The sequence below is a fragment of the Camelina sativa genome, chromosome 20 (assembly GCF_030686135.1).
Source record: "Camelina sativa cultivar CO46 ecotype springtype chromosome 20, ASM3068613v1".
In the NCBI taxonomy this organism is placed as follows: domain Eukaryota; kingdom Viridiplantae; phylum Streptophyta; class Magnoliopsida; order Brassicales; family Brassicaceae; genus Camelina; species Camelina sativa.
The window spans coordinates 2,614,550-2,632,854 of NC_141899.1; the positions used below are offsets into that span (position 1 = coordinate 2,614,550).

Genomic DNA, 18,305 nt, shown 5'->3' on the forward strand with positions numbered 1-18,305 from the left:
GTAAAATAAGAAAAGCCACGTGGCAGAGAGGTTTGACTAGTTGACTCCAACGTCCGTAACTGTTTTTGCTGACGTGGAATACTCGCGCTTTCGCATTTTACTTTAGTTCTCTCTCTCCTTCTTCTCTACTCTCTTCTTTGATCCTTCTCTCTGTTTTGGTTTCCGGGAAAACGAGAGAGAAAGTGCGAGAAAATTCCAAAACTCTTTTTTTTTTTTTCTCTCTCTACGTTTCTCTTTGCGTTAGACGACGGAGCTTTAAGCGTATCAGTTCTATGCATTAAGCACCATTGTTTTCTTTCTCTTAGGAGTCGAGAGAGATCGTAGCGATGAAAACCAAACAGCAATCGCGATACCTCGCTACGATTCTGTTCACGGTGCTTCTCTTTGTGCTAGCGAAGGCTAATACTGATCCGCTTGAAGGTACGTAGTTTCCAGATTACGATTCTCGTCTCCTTCTTTTCTCAGTGAAGATTCTTGTTCGTATTCCTTCTCTGTTTAAGAACTGAGCTCGATCGTAGTGAATCTTTGCTTACTTCCGTATCGAACTGATGATTGATTAGTATTTCTTTGGGTGTAATCGCGAGTTAGGATCTTTTGATGTTACTTGATCATGTTTAAATCAACACCTACACGTGTTCGACGAAATGACTGTATGTGATTTGTTGTTTTAGTTTTGGCACTTCAAGATCTCTACAAATCCCTAAGAAATCCAGAGCAGCTGAGAGGATGGAGATTGGAAGGTGGAGATCCATGCGGAGAAGCTTGGATGGGAGTTTCTTGTTCTGGTTCTTCTATTGTAGACCTGTAATGTTAACCCTTACTCTCAGTTTTTTTTTGTTATCCGATTCGATCAAAAATCTGATTCATTCTTTTATCTTAGACAACTACGAGAGTTAAAGCTTTTGGGAAGCCTTGGAAACCAGCTTCAGCATCTCCACAACTTGAAGACCATGTAAGCAAACTCTCCTTTTCTTCATTGTTACGAGACAGATTCATTGTATTGATGATATTGATTCCAAGAATTGGTCTCTGTCTTTCATTTGTGTTAGGGATGTTAGCTTCAATAGCCTTCAAGGTGAAATTCCATTTGGCTTGCCTCCGAATGCTACTCATATGTAAGTGTTTTAAGCAAGTGCATTCATCATTTAAGCTTACATTTGAGTGCAATTCACGAGTGTTTTCGTTGTTTGTTTGATTACAGAAACATGGCTTGTAACAATCTGACCCAGAGTATCCCTTTCTCCTTGCCTCTTTTGACATCTCTTCAGTCCCTGTAAGTGGCTTATTCCAAATGGAGTACTATGAAATATTTCATTACATTGCCTTACGTTGTTTAAATAATGGCTTCCTTTGTCTTCTAGGAATTTGAGCCATAATTCATTATCTGGACCTCTTGGAAATGTGTTTTCTGGGTTACAAATTAAAGAAATGTGAGTCTTCTGTTCAGTTCTGTTAGTCTTTCATCACCAGAAAGATACCTATTCATATTCAAATAATATTTGACTTTGCTAGGGATCTGTCATTCAATAACCTGACGGGAGATCTACCAAGCTCTTTTGGAACTCTAATGAATCTGACTTCACTGTAAGTATCCAGAAATTTTATCTGCAATAATCTGCTTCGTGCACATAGATGTAACCTAATAACGGCTTTGCTACTGTGATAACAAAAACTGCAGGTACCTCCAGAACAACAGATTAACAGGATCAGTCATCTATCTCGCGGATCTTCCTTTAGCTGACCTGTAGTTCACTCTCTTTATGCTTTTATTTTGCATTTCATTGAACTTCTTTTATATAAATGAGCTCAACATGTCTTGTCTTCAGGAATATCGAAGATAACCAGTTCAGTGGTATTATCCCAAGTCATTTTCAGTCAATTCCTCATCTGTGGTAAGTTTACTCCCCGCTTCTCAAATAATTGGCTCAGACGCCTAAGACTCATGATAATCATACATGGTGTTTTTGCTGAACAGGATTTGGGGAAACAAGTTCCATGTAGAGCCCAACTATAAACCATGGAAGTTCCCTTTGGACGTTAGACCGTTGATACAAAATGCTACTGGCTATCCAACGACAGAGTCGAGTGCCATTATGAACTTTCCCAGACCTCAGACTCAGACGGTCAGAAAGAAGAAGAAAGGCATAGGCGCAGGAAGTACCTTTTTACTGGTTGGCGGATTAGCTTTGCTGGGAACTTTCTTTGCACTTTTTGCAGTCCGGATGAGTCATCGACGTGCACAAAACCTTGCTTCTAGTCACATAAGCAACAATAGCACAGCATACTCTCTTCCAGTCAGTACAGGCCGAGGTGATCTATCTTGCCTCTCCCTCATTGTTACAATGGCAATTCTAGTTCCTCGGTGCTGATTTTCTTACCTTCACATGAAACAGAATATCCTGTCGCAACTGAAGATAACCCACAGATGAGAAGGGTCCAGCCACCGACAATTCCCCAGCTCAGACATTTACCTTCTCCACCTGTCAGAATCGATAAAGCTGTGAGAAGAAAAAGCTTCTCTGCTACATGTCAATATCCATCGTTCGCTAAGCTTTTCTCAGCTGCAGAGCTTCAACTGGCAACTAACAGTTTCAGTGAAGAAAATCTACTCGGAGAGGGTCCTCTTGGTTCTGTCTACAGAGCAATTTTGCCTGATGGCCAAGTATGTCTTCTCTTATTTCTCTTCAAACATTTGAAATTGAGAATTTGTATTATTCGTTTCTCATCCGTTGATATTTTCTTAAAACAGTTTGCAGTCGTGAGGAACATCCCAATGTCTTCGCTGTCTTTACATGAAGAGGAACAATTTACTGAAGTGCTCCAGATAGCCTCCAAACTTAGACATCCAAACATTGTGACACTTCTTGGTTTCTGCATCGAGAATGGGGAGCATCTTCTTGTCTATGAGTATGTTGGGCATTTGTCGTTGTACAATGCTATGCATGATGAAGTCTACAAGCCACTTTCCTGGGGATTGCGTCTCCGCATTGCTATTGGAGTTGCCCGAGCTCTGGAGTAAGTATCCTATCTTCTCAAACTAGTAGTTATTCCCTATCATTGCAGCCAATTTATTTTGACTCTTCTCTATCTGGTGAATCGAATTCTTTCAGCTATTTGCACTCGTCGTTTTACCCTCCTATAGCCCATAGCGATCTCAAAGCAACAAACATCTTACTAGACGAAGAACTTACACCTCGTATTGCTGATTGTGGACTTGCTAGTTTAAGGCCACTTACAAGCAACAGTGTTAAACTTCGGGTAAGTAAGAAGACAGTATATGATGTTGCGTCACTTGATTATTTTACTGAGAGAGACCTAATGAGTGGAGATAAAGAGCAGGCTTCAGAGATAGCGATACAGAACACGGGCTACATAGCACCAGAACATGGACAACCAGGAAGCAGTGGCACAAAGAGTGACACTTACGCACTGGGAGTGCTACTCTTGGAACTGTTAACAGGAAGGAAAGCATTTGACAGGTACGCAAGCATTTCACATACTAATACTAATCATTGATAACCAAGGTAAACTGTCAATGTATTCTTATGGATGTTGCAGTTCACGACCCCGAGGAGAACAGCTACTGGTGAAATGGGCATCAACCAGACTTCATGACAGGCGAAGCTTAGAGCAGATGATTGATGGAGGCATAGCCGGGACATTCTCTTCAAGAGTTGCCTCACAATACGCAGACATTATCTCCCTATGCACTCAGGTATTCTCAGTAGAGCTTCTTCACTCAGGATCATTACATTACAACTAATCATTCACTCATAAACAGGTAGAGAAAGAGTTCAGACCAGCGGTTTCAGAAATAGTGGAAGCACTCACTGCACTGATACAGAAACAGAACAAGGAAGCAAGCAGTAGTGTAGCAGACAAGACTGACCCTTTTAGTAAATCTTTCTGCTCAACACGCACACGCTTCATCTCCTCACCTACCTTCAGCTACCTCTCCTCTTGACCATTTTACTGTATCTCTTTTTCATGCACAGATACTTTTACTGTCAATATAATAGTTAGCATATGATGACAATACATATATTAGTCTTTGTAAAAGGATGTTGCTTAGTACATGATAGAAATAAATAAAAAAGAGTTTGAAACAAGGCAAGATCCTATAGTAAGAAACAGGGTCACTTGGTGTTCTGAAACTAAGTTTTCTAGCCAATCCCAAAGATCAAACTAAGCAGAAACTCCAGCGTTCAACAATGTATTGATCTCTCCTCTTATATTCACAGGTCTTCCATCAAACATGGAAGAGAGACTTGTCTCACAAAGCTCCTTCAGTTCTCTTGTTTTCGAAAGTGCAGCTTCCTGTATTTCAACAACAAAATTTGTTAGATAGCCACTTCCAGTTCCAAATTTCTGATAATTCTGACACTGTTCACATTTTAGCCAAAGAAAAGTAAAGCTTGAGCTTACCTGTTTTGGCCATATAGACGAGAGTGAATTCTGCAGCTCCATACGTCTTCTACCCACATCTTTCAAGCTCTCTCTTAGCTTCACTTCACGGTGCTTCTTCTCCTCCAGCTCTGAAACAAGCCTATCTAGGAATCTGTACAACATCAAAAATACATATATCAGAAGCTGTGGTACTCACTGCAAATCCCTAGGCAGAGATTCTATATCCTAACGCACCTTTTGGAGTTGAGGATCATGATCAGATCCCGAGATTTCTTGTTTGTTAGCAATGAAATGGCCATGGAGATATCAACTACCATTGGCTCAATGATTTCAGGAGAATACTGCTGAAGAACCATGGGGGCAACTGCTTGCACGTGGTGTTGCAAAGACAGAGTGTCTTCATTTCTCAGTTCTATCAAGCGCTGGTTCAAAAATGCCTTGACCTGACACAAGAGAAACCATATGAAATGTCTCTCAAGAAGCATCTCCAGGATTAAACTGAGCATTAAATAGTCAGGGAGAAGAGTACCTCATACAAATCATCAAGGATCTTATTCCTATATTCTGTGTCCAACAGCTGGCTCCTCTCTCCTCCACTCCCTAAGACTTGAGTTGTAGAATCTTGCAACTGTGTCTGATTTGATTCCAGCATAGCCGAATCAGTTATTTCTTCTACCTGAGGTGTTTCAACACTTACATCCCAAGAAATCTCAGAAACATCAACCTCAGGGCCTTGGCTTTCTTCCACTTTACATGGAGAATTATCAGGAATATCGCTGGCATTGACAATTTCATATGAACCTAGATCATTTCCACTATCAACTTCTTCTACCATACTGACATCCCAATCTATCTCAGCAGTATCAAGTGTAATATCCCAATCAATACTGTCTGCAGCTGTGTCTGTACCATTTGCATTCTCAGATGACTGAATATTATCAGCGTCAAGAGCTTCAGAGACCCCCAAAACACTTAACGATGGAGGGTTGTCACGAATGTCTTTTAAGCTTTGTAACACAATCCTCAGAGGCTTCTACAAACAGATCAGAAGCGGGTCAACTCAACCTCCCAGAACAAAAGACCAAAATTTTAGAGAGTGAAGTTAAGAGTGATCTTACATCTTTCTCAGTATGAACATCTTTAACATAAGCGGAGTAGTACTCCATTGCCCCTGTTACTGAGTCACTGTTGATAACTTCCAGAATCTTGCTAAAGGTACTAGGAAGTGAACTCGCAGTCTCCAAAAGTTCACGCCTCACGTTGTTTCCCTGAATATTTAAGATGTTCTAGGTTAATCTGATACTCCAGAAAACCTATGGATGAAACAAAGCCAAGTTTACAACTAAAACCTGCAATCCAAGTTCTCGGCAAGCATCCTCATATTTGGTTGCTGAGAGTGCAACACTCCTTTTGATATCAGCTTCTTTACGATCAAGTTCCGCCATTTGTTGCTGAATCTTTTGCACTTGCTTTTTCAGATATGGGCTTCATGTTTTGCGAAAAGAAAAAAAATCATCAGAAAATACCCAAAGTAGAGAGACTCTAGTAAAGTCAAGTAAAGCAATGCAAGAAAGCAACTCACATTTCGTAATTGACATTCTGAATTATAATCTGAGCTGCCTCCCCAAGATAAATGTGATCTTTTTCAAACGCACGTACAATAGCTTCCCAAACACCCTAAAAAGGAGCAAAATAACAGATCACATAATGTACAACGACAATGAATACAAGTAAAAATGCGAGACAGAGACAGAGAGAGAGTTGTTCCTTACAGAAGCACCCGAAAGACGACCAAAGATATTGCGGCTCTCCGGAGTTGTCTTCAGGAGAATCTCATATATCTTTTTGACTTCCAAGTAACCAATCACTAAAAGCAAAACAACGATCACTTGGATGAGAAAACAACATTAAGCCTTTACTAAAAACTCAAAACAAGCTTAATGTGTTTCACAGAGACGCAAATCAAAACTCTTTGGCATTTTCCAAAGAAAAGACTAACACTTTAGAGTTATTAAGTGAGAGGCTGTGAACCAAAAAAACCAAAATTGCTAAACTGATAAGACAAAGATTGAAAAATCGAACCTTCAGGATCTAGGGTTTGAAAGTAAGGATCGATCTCTTTAGGCAAAGAAGAGAACTCTTTTAAGATTTTGACTCTGATGACTCCCACCTTCTTCCTCCAATCCGCCGGAATTCTCTTCCGATCCACCAACCATTCTTCAATTTCAACAAAATTGTAAACCAAATCAAGACCATAATCTCCAAAAACTCAGATTCGAATTCAAACATAGAACACGACTGAGAAATTATTATTATGTGTAGTACGCAATTGATAATTTCTGCATTACCTCCGAGACGAGAGAAGGTGATGTCAATTGGAAGATTTTGAACATCGTCTTGTGTCGGCATTTTTTTGTTTTTTTTTTTTCCGGTAAACCTGAGATATCTTCTGGGGAAAAGTATCAGTTTTTAAGGTTTTGTTGGAGTCTGCTCTGAGTTTTGCTTTGCTTCTTCAACACCGAAGAGAAAAGGAAAACGCATCAGATATTACCGATTCCGGTTTTTGATCTAACCGGATCAATTTACTCCGGTTCCGGTTAACTTAAATTATATCTGAAGACGGCGGTTTTCTGAAGGTTTGGTTATTATACAAACAATAACCAAACCGCGTTGAGGATAACCAATACCAAAACTAAACCTACACCAATAATAGTGTCCATTGTCCATCCAAACAAAATCAAATGGAACAGTTAGTGAATAAATAATGGAATACAAATTTTTTAAAAATATCATATCAATTTTATTGACAGCAGAGTTTTCCATATATATAAATCATTTTTAGTGTTAATTCGATCTAATGTTAGACCCAGTAGTTAATGGATCATAAAAAACTTGAAAAAAAAATGTTAGAATAATATATCTGATGGAATTGAAAACTATATCTTAAAAATAATAATACTTGAAGAATATAGTTGAATAATAGGAGAATAAAATAACAATAATTTAGAGAACAAACAAAAAATATTTATACAAGTTTGTTATCTCATCAATTTCTACATAGAGAGAGAGAGAAGAGAGAGGGATGGAAAAGGACATGTTCTTGACCGCTTTATCAGAATATTTTTCTTGGTTTTATACAACAAAAAAAAAAAAAAAAAAAAAAAAACAAAGTCGTCTTCTAATATTTTAAGGTAGAAGAAACTTGGTTTTACAAAGTAAATAATACAGTAAGAAGCAAAAACAAAAATATATATATAAAATCAGGAAAATAAAGGAGTTTGTCTTTTGCTTCTCTTCTCCAAAATCATTCTATTAAGTTTTGAACCCTCTCCACTTCAATCGATATAAACCGACCCTCTCCTTCTCTTCTTCTTCTTCTCTCCCCTAAAAAAACACCAAAGTAGCTTTAAATGCTCCGTTACATAATCTCTATCTCTTTCCAAGAATATATAGAGAAAGAAAAAATAATAATATTCAAGAACTAGTAAGTTAATAGATATCATCATCATCATCTAGTGATCAAAACCACCGTCATCATCAAGCTTTGCCATCCAGGAGAGAAGAAGACCAACACAAGAGAACATACGAAGATCAAATCTATCATCTCTCTTCATCATCATCATCATCTTCTGCTGTTACTATCACACGCTCAAACATCAATATTAATCATCATCAAATGCAAGGTCATCACCAGAATCATCATCATCAACAACACTTATCATCAGCCTCTGCCACGTCCTCAGCTTCCCATGGAAACTTCATGTAAATTTTTTTTAAGTCACATGTATTTAATTATGTATAGACTTTATAAGTCGTATAAAAAACTTTTTGAATTGATTTGATGATCCCTAAGTTCTAAAAAGCTATAGCTTATATGATGTGCAGGAACAAAGATGGGTATGATATTGGAGAGATAGACCCATCACTCTTCCTCTATCTTGATGGACAAGGACATCATGATCCTTCATCAACTGCTCCTTCTCCTTTATCTCATCATCATCACACAACTCGTATGCTACTCTCTCTCTCTTCTTTCTTTTTTTGGGAATAGGGGTTTGGTTTTTTGGTTTCAGCAGATTAGGAAGATTCCCTTCTAGAGAGAGAGAGAGAGAGAGGGTCACAGCAAAAGCATGCCCAACAGATTTCAATCTTTCTTCTGCCATCAGTACTCTACTTTCAGCTTTGACCAGATCCTCTCTATCTTTTTTCTCTTTTCAGACATCAAATCTTCCTTACAAACTTCTAAACTCTCATCTTCTTTAAAACCCTTTTCTCTTTCTTGTTTTTCTAATTAGAACTAGTCCACTCACATATTTATAAGTAACTTGTTATATATAACCAGACCACTTCCAAAACATTTCATGACGACTCATCTATATATGAATCTTTAATTATGGCAGAGAATTTGGCGATGAGACCTCCAACATCGACGCTCAACATCTTCCCATCTCAGCCGATGCACATAGAGCCACCTCCTTCTTCTACACCCAATGTAATAAATTATAATTACTTTTTATATTTCTATATATATGCCAATTTTAGTTGGTTTCTGTTTCTGATTTAATATAATGTCAGCGCAACTACTAGCTGTTTCATATAATATCAAGTCAGACCAATTATTATACGTTTCTCATTTTTCTAATTAGTAGTGATTTGATTGTTTTCGTCTCTCTTTTTTTTTTTTTTTTATGTTGTGTTTGGTAAGACCGATAATGCAAGATTAGTTCCGGCTGCTCAACCTAGTGGTTCGCTTCGACCATCTTCTGAGCCGTCCATGGACTTGACCAATCATTCTCATTTTCAACCTCCTCTAGCTTCTAATAAATCCATCAAGGTATCTATCTATTGATATTTTAAAATAATTTAATTGCTTTGTCAAACTAGAAAACGAATATAGTTTTATACTTGTTGTAGTTTTTAATATGTTAAATGGGTCATTTCATCATGTTATGGCAGAAGGAAGGGAACCGCAAGGGTCCTGCCTCATCGGACCATGACATACCGAAATCGTCAGACCCTAAAGTGAGTGTTCATACAACTGCGAAAATAAGATTTTTTGTTTTTACTTTTTTGGTGTTCCATATTTTATTTATTAATTTAATTTCTCAACAGACATTGAGAAGACTAGCACAAAACAGAGAAGCAGCAAGAAAAAGTAGATTACGTAAAAAGGTCAGCATTTATATATTTCAATATGTATGTAAGTTGCAAATATATATAGTTTTATATCCAAATTTTTTATAACGTTATTTACTTTGGTAAATTATGACAGGCTTACGTTCAGCAACTCGAGTCATGTAGGATCAAACTGACCCAACTAGAACAAGAGATTCAACGGGCCAGATCCCAAGTAAACATTTTAACCTGTCTTTTCATGTATTATAGTATATACTTCACACCTAAAGTCTAAAATGTACCAATTTGATTTCCGATGGTTAGGGCGTATTCTTTGGAGGGTCTCTTATAGGAGATCAACATCAAGGTGGACTACCAATTGGCCCTGGCAACGTCAGCTCCGGTACGTTAATAGTTTCCTATATACATGTGATGATGACTCAAAAACTGTAAATTTCAAACCCCCAAGAAAAAAGAGATATATTGAGTAAATGCAATGTGAATTAGCAGAAGCAGCGGTGTTCGATATGGAATATGCAAGGTGGCTGGAGGAGCAGCAGAGGCTGTTAACCGAACTGAGGGTGGCGACACAAGAGCACTTGGCCGAGAACGAGCTTAGGATGTTTGTGGACGCTTGTTTAGCTCATTATGACCATTTGATCAACCTCAAAGCCATGGTCGCTAAGACTGATGTCTTCCACCTCATCTCTGGAGCCTGGAAAACTCCAGCTGAGCGTTGCTTCTTGTGGATGGGTGGTTTTCGTCCATCGGAGATCATTAAGGTACGTACATGATCACGTCTTTTCTTATAAACCATATAAATATTAATGAATATTGTATATGTTGGTGAGTCTGTTTTCGGATAGATTTTTTTACTTATTCTATTCGAGCCACATCCCACACAAAATTAAGATAAGATGTGGTACTTATATTAGTCATGATGATATTGTAGACTAATCAATATGGATGAATATATATAATCCTAATTTTTTTGGAATTTTACTATACTCATATTAAATTCTACCTTACAAGCTAAAATAATCCAAAATATAATCATTGATTATCATCAATTTCTGTGGATTACTTGCAAAAGATAAAATAATAATGACTGAAAATTTGTGACGTTTATTATTATTTTTATCGTACATGTGCATAGAATATAGTACTAAAAACTTTATTCAATTAATAAAAATGTTTTTCACCTTTTTAAAAAAAATTGGTCTTGATTTTTTTATAAAGAGGTTACGGTGTAGCTAGTAAATAATAGATAGGAAAGACTATATATAGTGATATGGTTGGACGAGGTATATATAGTAATGTATACATAACATCGCATGGGGTGAACTATATAGATGTATAAAACCGACCTATATACGTGTATGTCTTAAGACAATAATAAAGGTACACGTAAAATTAATGTTAAAATCAAATAAAGAATGCATGCAATTGTGTGTGATAGCGAAGTATTTCTAGAAATGGTTAGGTTTTGGCATAATGTAAAAGAAAGTGCCTGTCTGTTTTTTTCGATTCATGCATGGTCCATAGGGAGAGAGAGAGAGAGAAAGAAACATAAACCACAGAGACTGCCATAGAATAATAAGTAAAATAAAACAAATAAATCTTTTCTTTTTTAACCTTTCCAGCAAGCTCATACGTTGGATAATTATCATACTCTAATTTTTTGTAAAATAACTCCGCAAAGCTTTTCTTAACCTATGATTAATCATAACTGTTATGTGTATAAACTACGATATATATAAGATTAATAATATAAATTGATGTATGGATGGTGTGCAAACCTGACAAGACCTTTGGCAATGTCTCAATCTTATATCCATTTTTGTGAAAACAAAAAGGAAAGAAGAGATTTTGGGTGTAGCTAGTAACTTGTGCATAGTACACTACACATTTAATGCATTCAACGTTCTTTATGCATCGATTAAGACCATTGCTAGTTCTCTAAAGTACTCAACTTGTATATATGTTAATTTGAGACGCATGCCATGCAGGTGATTGTGAACCAAATAGAACCATTGACGGAGCAACAAATAGTTGGGATTTGCGGGCTGCAACAGTCCACACAAGAGGCCGAGGAGGCTCTCTCGCAAGGCCTCGAAGCATTGAATCAATCGCTTTCCGATAGTATTGTCTCCGACTCTCTCCCGCCTGCATCCGCACCACTTCCTCCTCATCTATCCAATTTCATGTCACACATGTCCTTAGCTCTCAACAAGCTCTCTGCTCTTGAGGGCTTCGTTCTCCAGGTACCATCTATTTCGTAAAGCTATTATAATATCTAGGGATTTTTTATATATATCTCGGATATACGGAAATGATATAAAAGTGGACCCCTATAGGGGGGATGTGGTCCTAATCGAACTAGGAATACATATTTTGATTCTTTGAACTACTCCTTATTAAACACAACTAAACTATCATATATTTATAATATACATATATATTTGGTTGTTATAACACGCTATCTAAATTTATATAGATATTTTGTATGTATGTGTATGTTTGTGTACAACTCATATATATATGTAGGTAACGTCGGCTATTATTAGTTAGACGACATTCGTAATACTGTATAATTAGTATAGTAATAAAATAAAAATAGTGGTTGATTTTTGTATGGATTATAAGAGGATGTTAAAATCACTAATTTGAAAACTTATTATTTACGCATTACCATATATATTGAAATGAAAAGTATTTAGACTCTTGATTCCGACATTATATTATTCAAGTAGGTCTCTAACAAACACTTATCTTGTCTTATATAAACTTGGTCGGGTTGCTTTTCTTAGAAGACTAAGTTTATTAGTAATACTATATTTATTTTCCTAATTATTTACTAATTTAGAACGGGCAGGTTTATGCAAGAAATTATATATATGCTTGTGTATTAATGTATCAACCTATAGGCTAATATAATAAAAATCGGCATCTTTCTGTATTTTTCTCGTGTTTTTTCAATTAAAATAAAAATGGTCTTCACACGATATACGACCTTTCATCTATATATTATTTGAATTTCTAAAAATCAAAACAAAAAGAGAAAGGTCCAACTTTAAAAGAGGCAGTAAATATGGGGTTAATTTACCAAAAAAGGAATGATGGGGTTTCAAACTTCTCTAAACGCACGTGACAATTGCCACCATGATTGTATATATTCACATATATGCAGTCCAAAAAGCAAATACTATTATATATATCACATCAAAATGGAAACATGGATTGCTTGGAGCCCATATCGTTGCATGATGTCATGGACGTAACTGCCCGAGTATCCCATCCTCTCAAAACACTTTCTTGAGATTTGAGAATAATTATTCCTTTTAGTTACATTTGGTTCAAGTAGTTTTGTTTTGTCTCTACTTAATTTCATTGATGATAGGTTGAGATTTAATTAGTGATCAAAAGTATCATGAAAGTATGGCGTGGGACCGAGAGTATGGAATTCACGGTTACACCTTTTTGACAATTTGGTGTCGTGTTCTTATTAGTGTGTGTAGTAACAAAGCTTTGATTTTTTGTTTGCTCGATCAACATGTTGAATAATCGGCATGCATTAGTCGTCAATCAACCATATAATTCCGGGTCATACAAAATGACAATTTATACATAATACATAATGTTAGTTTATGGATTATTAATTCCATTATAATGCATGCTTGGTCTTCTTTTATCTTTTTTTTCTTATAGATAATAGTCTTTTACACTCCGAATTATGAGACTATTAATTAGTTACTGTCCAGTTTCATTAATTGTCTTAGTCAATAACATGAACACTACTTTGTCCATATTTTGATTTGCTTCTACTATTTCTTCATTTTCACTTCACTTATTTAGTTTTTGGACTAATACATTAAAAAAAAACTTACAGGCGGACAATTTGAGGCACCAAACGATCCATAGGCTGAACCAACTGTTGACGACACGTCAAGAAGCACGGTGTCTTCTAGCAGTTGCTGAGTACTTTCACCGTCTCCAAGCTCTAAGTTCTCTCTGGCTAGCCCGTCCTCGACAAGACGGATGATACTAAAACAAACTGATGAAGGAAACCAAAAGAAACAAGAGAATAGGTTGATTAGTTAGCCAGCTTGACCTCTCTATATATATATATATTGTCTCTCTACTCAAATACAGTACAATTAGGGAAAATTAAAATTGCTTGGCTTCTTTTGTTATATGATTTTGATAAAGATGATAGACAACTATTTCCATACCTCCATACCTTTAAGTCTTCCTTGCGCAAGAGGAAAAAAAAAACCAAAAACTTTGATCTGATCAGTTTCAAACACAAGGACATATAGATATACCAAGAATATGAAAGAGAATTGAAAGAAAAGAATGCTGGCATAAATTGCAACTGCATGCAAGAGAGAGGGACTTGTAACTTGTTAGGTCAAATTAAAGCATTGACCAGTGAGGAAGGTGACAAATGGTGAGTTTTGTACGATACGATCAGGGACTTGGGATCAGTATCGTTTTGCTTTGGGTTCAACGCCACCCCTCTCCTCTCTTCTTCACTTTTTCATTTCTTTGCTGTCACCAGTCACCACACCAGTGTTTTCCAGTCTTTTTCTCACTTAATAAATATTTTTCATTTTTTTGTAACATTATTATTACACTATGGTCAAACTAAAACCAGAATTTATTTTTACATCACAAAAAACGAGATTGATATAGCTCTGCCAGTTTCTATTTTTTTTAAAAAAAGAAAAAATAAATTATTTTGGACAAAGTATTTTCTAACTACACACCACCAGCACCAGATAATATAGATTTGTATACAAATGTTAATTTTTGGATGACAATTGTTTTTCGGCTGTAAATTTTTTTTTTTTAATTCAAAATAGATAAAGATTACAAATAGCCCATAATAACTAAGCCCATTAGTTCTAGGGTTTTAGTCAAAAACCCAACAACACAGTACGATACGAATTATGAGTAAAAAAATAATAAAACAGAGTAGCCGCACAAACACGAAAAAACAAAAACAAAAAAAAACTCACACACACAACTTACACGAACAGAGAGAAGACCTGAAGCCACAAAGAAGTTTGTACCATTCAAAGCATACAATCTGCTTTCGAAGGTAATTTCCTGAAGAAATTACTTGGAGCAGAAGGCATCTTACTTCTGAACTTGGGATGCCTCATCCAGAACATCCCGCCCACGAGAGCTACGATCTTGAATGGCGTCACGTACAAGATCATTGCGGCGAAAAGACAAAAAATCACAAACAAGCAAGTCGCACGCGGATCTCTCCAACTCAACAGTGCTTGAAACCTCTCCCCTTGCGTTGCAATATCTCCAATAACCATCTGGATCCGACCAGCAACGCTTCTTAACCTATCATACCTCATCTTTACAACATCTTGTCCCTTTGAAGTAGGGAAAGTATCGAATTCCTCGTCCAGCTCATCGGGGCTAGCCGCTTCTGCCCAAGAGAGCTTTGTGTCCATATGTGGAGGATGACGCGGCCTGAACCGGAAACTCCAAAGCCCTATCAAGAACATGTAGAGGAACGTGGTTGGGAGTATCAGCTCCGGATAACAAATCAGTATAAAGAAGAGAATGTGGAACAAGATCGTTGTCAACGGATTCTTCCAGTAGCAGACGTCTCCTAGCCATTTGCTCATAGCAATCAAGCCTGAAAACACAGAGACTATCCTGAAGAAGTTAGCTTTGCTCCTCCTCATACTCCACATGTGTGAATCAACATCGAGCATGTACTCTACTATCTCTTTCCTTAAAGGAGGTTCTGCTCGAGATAACCGCGCTGCAACAATGCTCATTGCTTGGTATCTAAGACTGTCTAGTTGGTTCACAGTGAATGGATGGAGATAATGCATCTTTGGAAGCAGAGGATGTCCATAAAGATAGATCATGTGAGCCAGAGATAGACAAGTGAATCTCACAGCTAGTTGCACTTCTCCCATTTTTTTTAACCCTTTTGTTTGTAGAACAAGAAGAGGGTAGGAGTGAGTGTAGATTCTATCAGCCTCTAGAGTCGATAACCGTATCCTTACCTTCCCGATTCTGGCATCCACTTTGGCTCCATTGTTTGACTTCTCGCTCCCGCCAAGGTGACAGTTATCGAAAACTCCCAGTGTGATTACTGTACAAGGATCATGTACTTCCCATGTATATTGCTCATTCCATTTAGGGTTATAGCTCTCAATGATGGTTCTTGTTCTCACCCATTTCTGTCCGTACTTGGCAACACAATACGGATCTGTTGTTGCTTTACCGTCTTTTGTTTTCATCGGCGAAAGCCCTTGAGCACTCAAGATTCCTACTTCAAGGATGCCAATAGGTTGCTTCCACAGTTGCCTTGCCGTAGGCTTTACGTCACTGATGTACAGAGTTGATTCGTCCATTACATGGTAACCGCCTTCAAGGCAAACTCGTAGGTGGATTCGGCTTGAGAACTTGAGCTCGTGTCTCTTGTCTCCTTCCAATGCCCCAAATCCGAATTTTTCGAGGTTGTACCATTTGGAATGAACAGCTCTGTGGTCTAGTCTTTTCTCAAACACGCTCAAAGGTGAGATCAGTCTCCCCATGACTTCATCTTTAGCTGATGACACTTTGTTTTCGACCGTCAAGAAGAATTGTTCTTCAAATGGCTCTGCAGCTACAAAAACAAGGTCTTCGTTCCACATCGGACTCGTTGTCTTGTTAGGACATAACTTTGTTTTCAGAATCTGGTTCCCAACCTGAACCTTAACAAAAGCTTGAGGCGGTTGGCTCCTGTCGCTAGGCTCAACATCTTGAGCCTCAATGACATTAACCCGCAAATACCACAATTTGGGGGATACATAGACTTTAGACCTTACGCTTTGGACACCTTCTCCTTGAACTGAGGAAGCATCCGAGTGCCAAGCATCAGGAAACGCTTCATCAGCTTGCGTTCCAAGCCAAACCGCTACCATAACCTCTCCTCTCTTCTTACTCTCACCTCGTCGATCTTCTAATCTGTACCACTGTGGTGCAAGTGGACTATCAGGAGGAACTCTTGTAGGAACCTCACGCATATCAAACACAACCTTCCCAATGTATTCATCTCTTGTAACCATCTCCTTATCACGCACATATACTTCGACTGTAGAGGATTGGACCTTGTCTTTTGAAAATGCGAAAACTTGATTCCACTCAGGGTTTGTTCTTTTCTCGAAATGTTTAGTCTTTCCTTTGTAGTTTCCAATTTTCACTTCCACGTAAGGATCACAGTTGCTCGTGACAGGGTTTGGAGGAAGATCCTTGGCTTTGACGACACGAACATAGAGATAAAACATTTGCTCAACAAGGTCGTATGTGCTTGCAGCTCGTTCACTACCAATCCATCCAGTTCCTCCACGCTGTCCTCCATGTGGCCATCTCTCCCCAAGCTCTGGTTTCATGTCTTTAAGCTTATAGTCTTCTTGGCTCTTAGCTCCATCTTTGGCTGCCATGGTTTTAGGTTACTTGAACCAAAAGATTCTCCTTTTACTTTTTTTTTTCTAAACGTTACAGTTCTGCACCTGACACACAAAACAGAAACATAAAATTGCAGGGAAGAGCAAAATCTTAGAATTGCAACTCAGTTGCAGAAGATAATATGAGTAGACAAAACCAGTTTCTTGGAAGTAAAGAAACTAATGTATCTCCTTAAAACTGACCATAATAGTTAGTATTAGTATTAAGTAATTTTATTTCAGTCTCAAACAAGATAAATGATAAGATTCTCACCTGATTTAAACAGAGCTATTTTCAAGAACAATATGTACATATATATACTACGTACAAAACAAAGATGCGTTGTAGTTAGTAGCAGCACCTTAAGATAGATGTTGAAGAAGTTTCTTTGAATGAAGTTCTCTGTTTTGTTGTACCAAAGAAATGGAGAAAAAAATTAAGAAGAAGTGAAGACAATTCTATTACACACACAAAAAAAGAGAGGAATCAAATGATAAAGCAAAAACGAAAAATAAATTACTCTTATTCTCTCTGTTTTTTTTCTTCTTCTTCTTTTAGAGGGAAGCTGATTCTTCTCTTTTATAGCGAAGCAGATTCTTTGTTGGTCTTTTAATCTTTATGTATAATCAAGAAAGTTTTGCCGCAGTGACAAAAGGTAACAATATTAGATTCTTTCATACTCTATGCTCTAATCAAACTTTTCATATTAAAAAATCCATCCACAAAACCATAGATACATGTTTGTCTTCACTCATGAAAATAATGAACGCAACATATAAATTTTTGTAGTTATTGTATCATTGAACTATTGAAGTATGTTCGGAGTTGGTTTCGAATTTGTCTATCAATCCGCTGAATTTGCAGATTTTCTAATGGTAGGTAATATATCTATAGTGCCTAAGTGATGATTAATAATAATATTAGAAAATCATTTATAACACAAACTTTTCTCTGTGAGCATATATATCTTTAGTGTGACTTTCTGTCTGATTGGAATAAGCATCTAAAAATTAGCTTTTTCGAGTCTGCAACTCTTTTTTAATAAAAAGCAAAAGGGCAGACTAAGCAGTGATTATTATTTGATTGAGTAACATCATTACCTTATTATCCCGTCATTTTAAATGATAATGCCCGCACTATAGCATATAAAACTATTTCCAAAAAATAGTAGTATTATAGGTTTATAGTAGTTGTCAAAGAAAATACAACAATTTGTCACAAAGAAAATTTGTCATAGCATAATTCTGTTTTTTTTTTTTTTAAAAATCCGTAACCCGCTCCATTTTTCTAGATTAGCATATTTATGAATCATGATT

General features: G+C 37.0%; 4 protein-coding genes and 1 long non-coding RNA gene across 11 annotated transcripts; 2 read left to right on the forward strand and 3 right to left on the reverse strand.

Annotated features, from left to right (window-relative positions):
- The first annotated feature begins 104 nt into the window (after positions 1–104).
- Positions 105–4,109, forward strand: LOC104768887 (protein STRUBBELIG-RECEPTOR FAMILY 2). The gene is made up of 16 exons (XM_087505440.1): positions 105–420; positions 672–804; positions 881–952; positions 1,050–1,115; positions 1,202–1,273; positions 1,362–1,430; positions 1,513–1,584; positions 1,679–1,744; positions 1,827–1,892; positions 1,976–2,310; positions 2,394–2,662; positions 2,750–3,015; positions 3,111–3,258; positions 3,340–3,479; positions 3,559–3,715; positions 3,782–4,109. Exons 1-16 carry the CDS (start codon positions 327–329, stop codon positions 3,962–3,964), a joined length of 2,208 nt encoding a protein of 735 aa, XP_087361566.1. The 5' UTR covers positions 105–326; the 3' UTR covers positions 3,965–4,109.
- On the reverse strand, positions 4,028–6,951 carry LOC104772144 (CDK5RAP3 protein homolog). The gene is made up of 10 exons (XM_087505441.1): positions 6,756–6,951; positions 6,490–6,624; positions 6,180–6,274; positions 5,990–6,084; positions 5,757–5,892; positions 5,526–5,675; positions 4,937–5,440; positions 4,642–4,850; positions 4,426–4,558; positions 4,028–4,317 (listed from the first exon to the last, which is right to left on the reverse strand). Exons 1-10 carry the CDS (start codon positions 6,814–6,816, stop codon positions 4,186–4,188), a joined length of 1,650 nt encoding a protein of 549 aa, XP_087361567.1. The 5' UTR covers positions 6,817–6,951; the 3' UTR covers positions 4,028–4,185.
- Positions 6,952–7,690: 739 nt separating this feature from the next.
- Positions 7,691–13,759, forward strand: LOC104768888 (transcription factor TGA10-like). Of its 5 annotated transcripts, none has more exons than XM_010492964.3 (11): positions 7,691–8,169; positions 8,293–8,417; positions 8,808–8,899; positions 9,113–9,241; positions 9,364–9,429; positions 9,520–9,579; positions 9,680–9,757; positions 9,847–9,925; positions 10,033–10,304; positions 11,532–11,786; positions 13,412–13,759. In XM_010492964.3, exons 1-11 carry the CDS (start codon positions 8,084–8,086, stop codon positions 13,562–13,564), a joined length of 1,395 nt encoding a protein of 464 aa, XP_010491266.1. In that variant the 5' UTR covers positions 7,691–8,083; the 3' UTR covers positions 13,565–13,759. The 5 variants fall into 5 exon arrangements, with proteins under 5 accessions (XP_010491266.1, XP_010491265.1, XP_087361569.1 ...); XM_010492963.3 differs by having other exon boundaries at positions 7,695–8,169; positions 10,030–10,304; XM_087505443.1 differs by having other exon boundaries at positions 7,749–8,169; positions 9,367–9,429.
- Positions 13,265–14,094, reverse strand: LOC109131123 (uncharacterized). Its single transcript, XR_002036880.2, has 2 exons — positions 13,755–14,094; positions 13,265–13,576 (listed from the first exon to the last, which is right to left on the reverse strand). It is a non-coding gene; the product is annotated as an uncharacterized LOC109131123 (long non-coding RNA).
- A 254-nt stretch (positions 14,095–14,348) lies between these two features.
- LOC104768889 (FT-interacting protein 1) lies at positions 14,349–17,580 on the reverse strand. Of its 3 annotated transcripts, none has more exons than XM_010492967.3 (2): positions 17,351–17,580; positions 14,349–17,054 (listed from the first exon to the last, which is right to left on the reverse strand). In XM_010492967.3, exon 2 carries the CDS (start codon positions 16,983–16,985, stop codon positions 14,601–14,603), a length of 2,385 nt encoding a protein of 794 aa, XP_010491269.2. In that variant the 5' UTR covers positions 16,986–17,054; positions 17,351–17,580; the 3' UTR covers positions 14,349–14,600. The 3 variants fall into 3 exon arrangements, with proteins under 3 accessions (XP_010491269.2, XP_087362227.1, XP_010491270.2); XM_087506101.1 differs by having other exon boundaries at positions 14,349–17,048; positions 17,351–17,541; XM_010492968.3 differs by having other exon boundaries at positions 17,263–17,541.
- Positions 17,581–18,305: the final 725 nt, after the last annotated feature.